The 12,298-nt window shown below is 39.9% G+C and overlaps 1 protein-coding gene across 2 annotated transcripts in view; it reads right to left on the reverse strand.

Annotated features, from left to right (window-relative positions):
• ADAMTSL3 (ADAMTS like 3) overlaps positions 1-12,298 on the reverse strand; it is a 176,366-nt gene continuing 164,068 nt past the window's right edge. The window contains exons 23-30 of one of the 2 annotated variants that reach the window (XM_010213962.2): positions 11,449-11,634; positions 9,432-9,551; positions 8,375-8,587; positions 6,070-6,253; positions 3,389-3,593; positions 2,480-2,589; positions 1,618-1,832; positions 1-1,091 (exon numbers count right to left, since the gene is read on the reverse strand). In XM_010213962.2, coding sequence (XP_010212264.2) covers positions 982-1,091; positions 1,618-1,832; positions 2,480-2,589; positions 3,389-3,593; positions 6,070-6,253; positions 8,375-8,587; positions 9,432-9,551; positions 11,449-11,634 — 1,343 coding nt within the window. In that variant the 3' untranslated portion in view covers positions 1-981. Of the gene's footprint in view, positions 1,092-1,617; positions 1,833-2,479; positions 2,590-3,388; positions 3,594-6,069; positions 6,254-8,374; positions 8,588-9,431; positions 9,552-11,448; positions 11,635-12,298 lie in introns of those variants that run through there. The other variant, XR_015914404.1, reaches the window with a different exon arrangement.

Consider the following 12,298-nt stretch of genomic DNA (forward strand, 5'->3'; position numbering starts at 1 on the left):
TTCAAAACAGGCTTATTGCACTTGCTCATCTTCATAGTGAATACCTCTTCCTTGGATTTCTTCCCCAGTAATGCAAAACCAAGTATTTATTCAAGGCCAAGTCTGACAGCACGCTTGGCGGTTATCGGCTCTAGTTCCCCCTTTGCGTACGTGCAAGGGAACAGCGCTCACAAAGGCTTCATTCACAGTTCTGACAAGGAAGCCTTGTGTCTAATTTAAAATCAGTAGGGGAAGACCAATCATGCCAAAACTTTGATTGTACTTGAGTGACTGGAGCAGAAGAATAGAAACGATGGAAAATGACACCTCATTTATTCCAAACAGATCTGTGGCCGTTTTGAAAATTCTACCAGCATCTACAATGCCTTTTATTGTACACACATAAATACAAGTATGAAAATGAAGTGTACTTCTGTGTATCCATCTGACAGCTAACCTCAATAAAACATATCCTGTGAGATTGACCCTTAAGCTCAAGCTGTTTATGAAAATGAAGTTACTGCCAAAAATTTTACAGCTACAAGCCACAGCCTCTATAAATTTAAGAACCAAATTTGATAAAACAATAAAAATGAGCATTGGGTCTTCAAATGATTTTGTGACTTTGGCTTTCTCCTAACTTAAGGACAGGAAGCACTACCTGGTGCTGCTTAGATAATGCTTTTTTTCCCTCCAATAAAATTATAATGGGGTAGACTAAAATTTTACAGATGATGTGCCATGGTATTATCTTCTAATGTAGACATGAAAATGTTTAAAACATAAGAAGTTCCATTGCAAAGAGTAGATAATAAAAGTTCCCAGAAAAAAATACCCTGTCCAGCATATTAATCTACAATAGTGTTTTTTCCTTAGTCCCATGTATCCATTTAACTGTTATGACTAATGTCTTATTTACAAGTATATACTTTGAGCAGGCTAGTTTAATGAACCTCTCTTCTCATCTCTTCACTGCAGCATCATGAACCTTCCATAGAAGAGTTACACTTCTTGGCATGACTGACAACATCTTTGTCTGTAGATGTCTATCAAGCATAACTTTAGTTGCTTTACAAACGTACAGTAGTGAGTTGTATCCTTGCATTCGCCTTCTGAAAAATATATTTGAACATTAAAAGGCTTTATATAATGGACAAATGATAGATAGTAGAATTAGTAATTATAACCATAAAAACCGAAGGATTGCTGGTAGCTTGGTTTTATGTTTCACTTCTGACAACAGTTGATTCAAACTAAACTAGGTCACAAATAAAAGGCATGATTTCACTGCATTCACCTATTGCATATTGCAGAAAACTACCCCACCTGTCAGTAATTAGCAGCTTGCTCAGAGACTCATAAATGAGTCACAACTGGCACAGTCATGCAGGGAAGTTTGCAAAAAACAATCTCCTTAAGCTTCTGCCTCTAAAAAGTGCTCTTCAGGCTTTAATATCAAACTGGCCTACTCATGGAGAAAAATACCCCCAGGATTATGAAGCGCTCCTTGGAGAGGATAGACTTACATTTGATGTACAATCAAATGCTTGCAAAGTCGTTAGTATACAACTGTGAGTCTCCTTCTAATATAACTGCTACAAACTATTCTCTATAAACCATAAATAAATATTTACATACTGCCACAGGACGTGACATTGCAATGCTGCCAGGTCACTGGTCTCTTCCTCCATGCGCAGTGCTGATCTGGCACAGGTTTGTTGCTCTTCCTGTGCACGCAGGACACCCGCCGTGCCTGAAAGCCCTTCCCGCAGGCCACGCTGCAAGGCCTCCAAGGGCCCGTGCGCCAGTAGACATCACACGTCTCTGAAGAACAATTTCTTCTGACAGCAGACCTGCAGGGAAAAACAAATGGCAATTTAATGATTATTTCTATGCTAAACCCTTATTCGTAGAATCATCAAATAGTTGAGGCTGGATGAGACCTCTGCAGATTGGCTAGTCTAAGCCCCCTGCTCAAAGCAGGGGCAATTAGACCAGGTTGCCCAGAACCAGGTTCAGTCAGGCTTTGAGTGTCTTCAAAGACAGTGATTTCACAGCCTCTCTGGGCAACCTGCTTGACAGTCCTCCTAGTAAAACAGTTTTTTTCGTATGTTTAGGTTTTATTTCTTGTATTTCAGTTTGTGCTTTTAATTTATAACACTCAGTCTGCACTAGACTATAATAAAAAGTGCCTTCAGAAGAGATCTAGCTCAGCAGTAAGAAGAAAGTTATGGCAGATCACTACAGTTTTGATTTGGATCTGGGAATCCCAACTCCATCATTCCAGTCCTACCTTTGCTATTAGCACAGTGGAGGACACTGGGATCCTGAATTCATACAGGATATAAAAGCAATGACAGTCGCTAGCTGCTTTCCTTGAGTTTGATTCCTAAGCAGAATTTGCATATTTATACTGGCTGGAAAATGTGGTATCTTTACTTTGATCACCTAAACAATCTAACTTGGTTTGATTATCTCTGTACTGCTTTAAACTGAGTACCTCTTTCTTTCATCACAAGAAGAGTTTGGCACCAAAGATCCATTACGAAGTTGACATATGAAGTGACCACGGTGTAAGCCTATGGCGCGGCCTGTGCAGCGACCAGAACACTGAAGAAGTTGGAAAAGGGTTGAGGGGAAAGAAAAAGAAACAAATGTTAATATCGACAGAACCTGCCTTCTGGGCAGTTAGTTACATAAACCAGGCATAACCTTTGATTTTTACCCCTCCCTCTTCAACCCCCATGGCACCTCAGCTCAGATAAGGCCTAATCTTTCCAATTCTCTGTTGACTTCTCACAGCTATTCATAAAGCTCAGCCTCTTGTCTACACCCTAATTTTTTCACATCTCTTGATATAAGATTCTTTCCCTACCTCTGACAAACACAAACTTATCTTGCTAACAGCCATATCTGGAATGCTGCTCTTACAATTCTCTTAATTCAGCACTTTGCTCGTTAAATAGTAAATGCTCTGTAATTTAAAAAAAAAGCTTCTCAAATTGAATAGAAGTTTATTAGGGAAATGAAAATGTAGATCCTAAGAAAGCAAAGTTGTGTGCATCATGGCAGCTGTTTTGTGCATTTGTATTTTTTCTCTGGTGGCTTCACAAGTCAGCCATGCAAACTGGATTCTTACTAGGCTGCAGTAGTAGTAATACACCAGCATAAAAGAATGGAATTAGTAATTGATTAGCTTATAAAATACACTGAATTAGATCAGATATGACGAAATTTTTAAAAAATCAGTATTTGTAATTTGCAGTTCTGAAGGGTTATTATAAACAGTGCCACAGAGCTCTTCCTATGTACGTGAGTACCCACGTGTTCAGACAATGGCAGGATGACGCTGATACATTTTTTACAATACAAAAACACAAAAGGGTTCCAGATGAACTCTGCAACTCACCTGCCCTTTTGTGTGTCCCGAGCGCTCTGCGCACGAGTAGACCGTGCAGGGCTTCCTTCCCAGAGGGCGATCCCTGGGGATGCAGGCGCCAGGCCCGAGCGCCAGCTCGCTGCCGTTGCCCTTCCTTTGCTGGCAACTTACTTGGCGAAAGTGAAACCCGCTGCCACAGGATGCAGAACACCCGGACCATGGGCCGGTGACCCACCTACAGCACGTGGAAAAAGAACATTGCAAATGTGAAAGCAGTGCAAGCTTGCTGGTAGTGTGCAGCAGGCTGCAAATAAAAACCTAAGTAGCTTTAACCTGGGTTTTTTATTGTAAGTTTTAGGTAAATGTCCAAAGTCAAGAATTTGATCATATCAAATTCTTTGAAAGGAGAATGAGCTTTTTGGTTCTTAAGCAGAATCATACGAATTTGGTTACCTGAAGCCTTTTAAGATACAGTGTAACTCAATATATGCTGACAATTTACTCAAAAGGTTATACTAGGTAAACCCTACTGTTTCTGTAGGATTTAACAGCAGTTCCATAACTTATAAAATAAATTGTGCTGATTTGCTTGCTTGTCATAACACACCCAAATTTATTACATCAAAAATTGTTAGATAATGGATCAAAAAGAACATTTATTTACTGATTACATGTTGCAAACATTTAGCCTGTTTTTGAAGCTGGGAACAATTCAGTGGAGGCAGTAGGTGGTAATACAATTTATTCTACTTAATCTCTTCATAAATCTATCTAGAAATAAGGAATGGGACTTTATTTGCAGCACAACTGTGATAACAGGACAAATATTCTATTCTCTTCAGCAATTATTTAGTTTTCTTATGGTCAAACAGTTTATATCCACTCAAGACAGATTAATCTTTTCCAATACGGACTCTTGTCTTTCTCCCTTTCAAAGCTCAAGTACTTTGCAAATATTTGGTGCAACACATGCACAGTGAATCAACAAGGCCCAGATTTGGCAAGCACTTGAGACAGAAGTTAAGCACATGCTTAAATGCTTATATTTGCTAGAGAGAAGTGGATTAAACGCATGCATGACACCTTTGAATAACAGGGGCCCATGACTCTGACTTGCCATCTAAAATGTATGTAATTCTATGGATGTTTTCTAAAGGGTGGCCTTGTAATTAGTGGATAGTACAGAGGCCAGTGTACAGAGAATGGAATGAGAAGTCTAAGCATTTTGCACATCCCTCCTAGCTCAGCAACAACAGGGAAGAGGGGAGGTTGGAGGCACCGGAAGCCAGAAACAGGGCTATTTCCCAGGCTTCTGGGAAGCCTGAAATACTTTTAAAAAGTCTTATATTAGGTGTAATTCTAGGTAGTTAACTATGTTAGTATACCCAGAATCCCCTTTCACTCCTTAATTCTATGTAAAGCCAAATCAAAAGCAATATAAACCATTTTAGTAAGAGAAAATTCAGGTCGCATTCTGTTCAGCTGTACAAAATGACTGCTTGATTTTTATGGTGATTACTGAGGGTCCTGTGTGTAGTTATGCACTAGAGTCCATTAAAGACACGGCCTTTGCTTAGGGGGCCACTGCCCCTCAGCATCCTCGTAACTCTCTCTTCTCTGCTCCGAATGGCCAGACTTTAGAAGGAATCCTGCAACTGGGTCTCTATTTCATATGACTTGCTCTATTTTAGTATTTTTCCACTGGCAAGAAGTTCACTTGTTAGGGGCTGGCTGTAGTTCAGACTCACAATTTAGAGTGATCTGTTTTTTTGGCCGCTAATAATGAAATATAAACAAATTCCTCCTGATATTTATCTGTTGCTATGTTTTCTGCATTTAGAACACAGAGGTTAGAACATATTGGCAAGTGTACTCCCTCAATGTCATTTAAGGTCTTAATACTTCTCTCCAAAGATTTTCCAAAGAGGGACAACTCCAAAATGTGTGCCTGACTTCTCGTCCCTCGTGGATTTTACACTGCTGACAGTGACGGCCAATCTTTGACAGCAGTGCAGAGCACTTGTTTTGAGGATGGCTGTGGGATTTCCTGCGCCTGGCTGAGCTGGACTGCTCAGTACAGTCCACAAAATCTGGAGGTGAGATTTGGGCTTTTTGAAAGCAGAGGTCGTCGTTACATTTGCCTATGATATAAAGATTTTTCTACCCGAAGATCATAACGTAGGTGCCCGGCTGATTCATCAAGCAGACTGTCTGAGAAGCACATGCAAGGACTGTGATACTGTGGCAAGGGGCAGAGGGGACAACAGAGGTGCTCTGCAGCAGACATTGAGGTACTCCACAGCTCTTCTGCTAGCAGGGAAGGAGGCAAGGTCAGCGGACTCTGCTCACAAGCATCCTGGCTACTCTGTACACAGCCAGCTTTTCTGAAGGCGCTTGCAACGATCCCACAGCACTGTCAGATCCCAGGGTTAGCAGAGAGACCTCCAGCTTCATTCTGAAGGTATTAGTGTGGCAGCAGCAACACCAGCTGTGGCAGCAGAGAGCTCTGCACAGTCTGTTCTGCTGAATCTAGCCTTCCCCTGCCTGCTTATGATCCTTCTTCACAGCTCTCATGCTGTAGGGGTTCATGACAAAATAACCCCCAAATTTCAGACTCAGTAACACCCAGAAACAAACGCACTCAGGTGTTTGTTAGCTTGTTTTACAGAGCAATGTTAGTACATAGAGTAATCAAGTAGAAAGGAGCTTACCTGGCAGGGCAGTCACGTGTGTTACATGACTGATAAATAACCACTGGCTTTTGCTGATCTTTGCATAGTGACTCATTTACTTTCTGTTTCTCTGAGTTCATGCACTGGAGCCTTCTGGAGCGGGTTCCCGCATTCCCACAGCTAGCTGAGCAAGGACTCCACTCGCCATGTTCCCATTTATAATCTAGACACAGGATAAGAAATGCAATTGAGAACCAGTGAGGGAGGGCAACATCACACATCGTACCTGGGTCATAATTTGATCGCTCTGGCCACAGAGCCTGCAAGCTACACAGGTACCACAGTCAGTGTAGAAAAGCAAAGATCTCAGCACTGTAAAAAGGGACCATAAGCCAGAGCAGAATTTAGTCCTGCTCAGCTTCAGCTCTTACATATGAGCATGAAATTGCCCAGCAGGCAAATGGGATCAGCATATGTGCACATGAAGGGCAAAACTTAGAGTAGGAACTGATGAACTTCTTTTAAAACTTTCATAACACTTTTATACAATGAGCATTAAAAAGAGGAAACTGTAAATCAGGGTCTGTAAGTTTCCTGCTGTTCTACAGTGAGTTTATTCTGAAGAAAACTCATCTTACTCCAGACACTTCACATAATTTCATGATTTAAGAAAATCCTGTGCTAAACTATAGAAGAGGTACTTAATGTATAAATAACTTGCCACTGAGGCATCTGGCAAGATGAAAAAGGAATTTGTTTTAAAGAGCATTTTATATTAAAGACCAATCACCTCCAACAATTACTACCTTTATATTCAGTCACAATTCCACACTTTCCCATCCCCCCCACTTTTTTTTTGACACTTGGTAAAAGATGAAGTACTAGGCAATGTTGACAGATTTTTATGTGATCACAGAAGGAGTCAGATTTTTCTGTAATAACCAAGAATAATTGATAGCTACCAGCTGTGTCCACAGGCTCGCTCTTCCAGCACATAATGAATTCTTTAACTTATTGTTTTTCAATGTTTCCTTATTACTTCTGGGTTTCTTAAAATAATACAAGAGGGCCTTTTTCAAAGTAGAAACAGTTAAATTTACTGAGTGCAACTATGATGGAGAGACTGGATTGTTTGTTTAACTAGGATGACACTGCTCAGAAGTGCCCTCAAAATGCCTACTGTGCAGAAACCATCAGAAGAGATTTTGCAGTCTTAGAAACGCGTGGGTATTTCAGTGATGAAACATTTACAGAAGCATCAAGCAGAGCTGAAGCTCATGACTGGAAAATGGAATTCCACCAAAGTACTACGAGGCTCCTGGGAGAGCGCACTGTTAGGCCAGCAACAGGCCGTCCAGCTCCAGCCTACAGGTGGACAGGTCAGTGCTTGGCATTATTTTGATAATGCAAAAAGTACAAAAGTAATTTTACAAAGGAAAATTATTTTGTGACCACTACACTAACAGCATAACTACTGGAAACAGACCAAGTCACTCATACAAGTAGTTCAATGGTAGTCACTGAGAATACATAAGTATACTTATGCACTTATATACAGCGTAGAGAACGGCAAGACCTGATCTTACAGCTTCTTCAAGGTTTTTGTACATAAACGGGAAGCCAAATTATATTGGTAGGGTGATAGATAAAATCATGAACAACTTCAATAGATAAATCTCATGTGCATTCCCTAGGTATTGACTGGTTAGTACATTTTTTCAATGCCAAATGGAATTCAGTGCTTTGGAGCCAGACTCTCAATAGGAATTAAATTCCTAGTTCTCTTAAACATTCTTGGAAAGACCAGCTATTATAATGTAATTATAATCTTAATAGCACCTTAAATATTTGCAAACTACACAGAGCATTTGGAAATGCAGCCCATTACATTGCTGGTGCATATGTAAGATGCTTCTTAACATCCTGTACAATATTGTTTATCCACGGTTCCACACTTCATAACCCAACAATGGCAATGGAGTTTTGTGCAAATGCATTATGTTAAAGGTTGAGGAAGAGTTAAAACTGGCATCGATAATGATTAGGTACAGTATGATCGCTTCCATATCACTGAAGGACACTTAAATGAGAAATTTTTTTTATATATATATTTCCATATACATCCTCAAAGTCTTTTTTTAATCTTTTTTTGGTGGGTTATCATGATAACAATATGTATGATTTGCTGAAGCTTAGAAAACTGGCCTGGAGTAAACAACTGTTCAAGGAGCAAGGCACTGAATACTTCCCATGTACAAAAATGGTCCAGGTCAAAAAAACCTTTACACAGTGAAGAAAATAATATGTAAAAATTTAAGAATTTGTCATATAATTTTCAACAAACCTTCCTTCTTGACATTTACCCAAACTGACATTGGTTTTGCACTGGCTGAAGTCCAACATCTGTACTGTCCAGCGAATTGACCAGACTTGGTGTTCACCTCCAGGATCCGACCCCCGACCAGGGTTCGGGATTCCAAGGCCTCCACTGCCTCCACTGGGAAGTCTCCAAGGAGCCAGTGAACTCTGCTTCTCTGGTTGGGAAGCACTGGGCAACCTAAAAACCAACAGCATTTTAGCAGGTTTTTCTGAGCAAAGCAGCTACGCTGAAATGTTTGCAAATGGAAACGGATGAACTTCGTATGTTTTGTAAAGGCCTCACCAGCCTAAATAACAAAGAATAGGTATAAATTCACTAAAGTTATGTTACAAACTGATCCCTACTGAGTCTTGAGGGTTATCAGCTGCATAAGACATTATACTTCCCATAGTTCTTTATATTTTCTCTTTTAGTAGGCTATTAAAAACATATAGATGTTTTTATATACGGCTATATATGAACGAAGGCTGGGCGGGTGGGGGGATAAGGAATTATATAAATGGTAGCATGAAGATTTCTCACCCGACTGGAATAGGCAGCCAATAGGCCTGTGAGGGGAGAATGTTGGTCTGTTTTGAAATGAGTCATAAACACTAAATGAAATTGCTGCACATCACAAGCATAAACAGGGATGGAAATAGAAGTATTCATTTCGACAAAAACAAACAAACAAACAAACAACAGTTCAAGGAAACAGCTAGATCCCCCCTCACACCATTTTCCATAGAACTTGAACATATTCCACAACTTCAGTGTCACGGTGAGTCACTGATATGCCGCCTGTATCGTCACTATTTTAGAACTTTTTTTTTTTTGTTGTTAAGCTGGGTCCAAAAAATTCACATCTTATCTCTAACTCTTTGGCTCTCTCTGCTAACAGAAAGCTGGGATAATCTTAGGACATCCAGACGGTCAACAAAATTGGACCCTCAGATACCACTCTCACATCCCCCATGGGATCCTTTCCCTTTTAGTGACATCAACAACATACACAGTTAAACTGCCAAAGCAAAAAACACACCTATTCTCAGCAGATCTCCGGGTACCACACTGACATTGGTACCGACAGCAGATGCCATGAGGACACGCTTTCTTCTGCTTCCCTTTGACGATAGTGTGTTATTCTCTGTAAATGATTGCTCTGGAAAATAATGTATAAAATCTCTTCTTACCAAAAGTTAAACCAAGGTGCCCAGAGTAATCAGTAACAAGACACTGAATGCTGGTGATCACGCAGAAGAATAATAGTGCTTGGGAACTCTTTACAATCGTCATTTATGCCATTAAGCTAACAAATATACTTCAGGTATGAAAGAGGAAACAAAATTATTTATAATAATACAAAATTAAAAACTTTTAAATCTCTAGAATTTATCTAATGTATTATTTTTTTTAATAAAATGAGCCTGTAACATTTAACTTCAAAAACAAGATTTACAAGATCTCTCATCCGTTTACTGTTTCTTGTGACAATATTGCTTATTATTTATCTGTCGTTCACATACAGAAATTAAAAACAAACAAAAAACTTCTCTCAGTAAAATCAGGCCCATTCCTCAGATTCCATTAAATGGAAATATGACAAACTGCCATAATAAAAAAGAGAAAATCTCTTAAAAATATGCTGCACATAGTAGAGATTGCATAATATAGGTAGAATCACATCACTACAGCAACTCCCTCTTTTTCACTGTATGCCAGAACAACTGCCAAAAATGCGTATAATCTGCCAGTAACACACAGTTCATGAGTTCTTGACACTTTGTCAACATTTATCTTTTGATGAACATGCACAATGTCCATGATTCACCTTCCTTCTGTGCTTTAAGTCTTATGTCCTAACTTCTGTGGATCATTTTATACAGGGCCTTCTGGATTACTCTACATTTTTCCTTCATGTACAGTGTCTGCACAAGGGTCCTGACAAGCTGTGGAAATGGTGGGCCAGAAACTCTCCCCAGGAGCCCACGGAGGCCGGGCCCGCGCTGGGAAGCGCCGCTCGTCCCGTCAGCCGGTGCCTACGGGAGAGGCCGCCCGTGGCCGCAGCAGCCCTGGACTGCCAGGGCAGGCCAGGCCAGGCCTGGCTGCAGCAAAGTGCAGAAAAAAAAGCAGAATTTGGCCCTCTACTGGCCACTCTAGATTAAATATGCTATTTAAAAATAAACCTAGATTTTTATTTTAGTGTCATGTGGTCAGAATTAGAAATTAAGTTCAGCAACCTGTGAGCAACCTTCCAGTCACACCATTATGTTGTTTCTCTCTGGAAAACTGAAACTAAGCAAGCTGCTTCAATTTACACTCACGCTTACAGAGAGGCTCCTATTATGTCTCTGGTGCATCTTTCTAAGGCAAAACATCCAAGCTTGCACAGCCCACCCTACACACATGCTTAAGAAACTGCTTTGTAGCAGAATTGGCCACGTATAACAGGGCTGTGCTTAGCACAAAACAATAGTGGTCTCTAGAGCTGAATGATCCACTTATTGAAGCTATTTGCAAGGCATGATTGTATTATACAGTATTATATTATTAATCTACATTAGAGTCATTTAACAAGAGTTTTTATTTAAGTTTTCTATTTTTAGCAGTTCCTACTCAGACTTTTTTTTTGTTTTCCATGTCTCCATGTTTTATTGGTCTCTACAATTTAAAAAAAAATCTGCTTTTATTCCACTGCATTTCTGTGCAGTTGTTTCTCAATAACTCAAGCCTGCCCCACTTTCCCTAAATGAAAGCTCTGGACACAATGTAATATGACACTAGATTTAGTTTCCTAATCGGTCTCATTATCTTAGAGGCCCTGTTACTTAGAGGCAAGAAGATGGAGCAAAATTTGAAGTCACAAATGAAACCTCTTATGCATAGATCTACTACTGCAGGAAATAATGAAATAAAGAACAGATCCCAAGGATAGGGATGCAATAAAAAATTCCAATTTCCAAGCATAAAATATCTCACCAACCAGTTCACTGGTAAAATATTATATTTAAAGTGTCTTTGCTGCTATCACCAGTCAGGAACTGCCCCGTGACACTTACCAGGTAAGTGCAGAACAGATGCAGCCTCTGCTTTCCCAAGTGCATTAGTTGCTGTGCAGGTGTAAGTTCCTGCATCTTCACGTGAAACATTCCTCAGAAATAAAGAGGACCCATTCAAAAGCAAGAAAGAAGTGACTTGCTGGACATCTTTCTTCTTAGACCATGTTACATTTGGTTGAGGAACACCTTTAGGATGCAAATAATTAAAATACTTATTGAGTGAGATAAATCACAGATGTTGTATTGATAATTACAACATAATAACAATATAACACAATAATATCCAAGAACCGTAAGTTTCTTTGTCATTTCACCAATACTGTAAATTAACAGCACTGCAACTGAGCATTTCTTCTACTGACAACAAAACTTCTCAGTTATGAACTCTATTAACAGTTCAGCATCCCATGGAGATTAGAGGTTAAGCACTGCAAGGCAAGACCAGAGAACAGCTTCCAAAACTGCTGCTGCTCATTCAAAGCAACGCAGTGTGTGTGTGTGTGTGCACACATGTGTGTGCACATGTGTGTGCACATGTGTGTGTGTACATGTGTGTGCACATGTGTGTGTGTGTGTGTCACGAAATGGGAGATTCAGCCCCAGTCCACACCAGGCCTGTGGGAATCTGCAAACCATCTCTTCATTGAGCCTGCAGCCCAGATTACACACAGTGAATAAATATTACATTTCTAGTTAAAACAAAGTAGAGAAAGAAATTGAGGCACATTTTTCTCTCAAAGTAAAAGGATGTATTTATCAATGAAATTAGAAAATATATGGGCCATTTTCAGCCAAAAAAGACCCCTGAAGACTTCTCCAGATAGCAGATGCCATAAAGGCAAATCGTAGC

This window comes from Tinamus guttatus, unplaced genomic scaffold, assembly GCF_059628265.1.
Source record: "Tinamus guttatus ecotype Peru unplaced genomic scaffold, ASM5962826v1 Tinamus_guttatus_pri_ptg000004l, whole genome shotgun sequence".
NCBI classification, from domain to species: Eukaryota; Metazoa; Chordata; class Aves; order Tinamiformes; family Tinamidae; genus Tinamus; species Tinamus guttatus.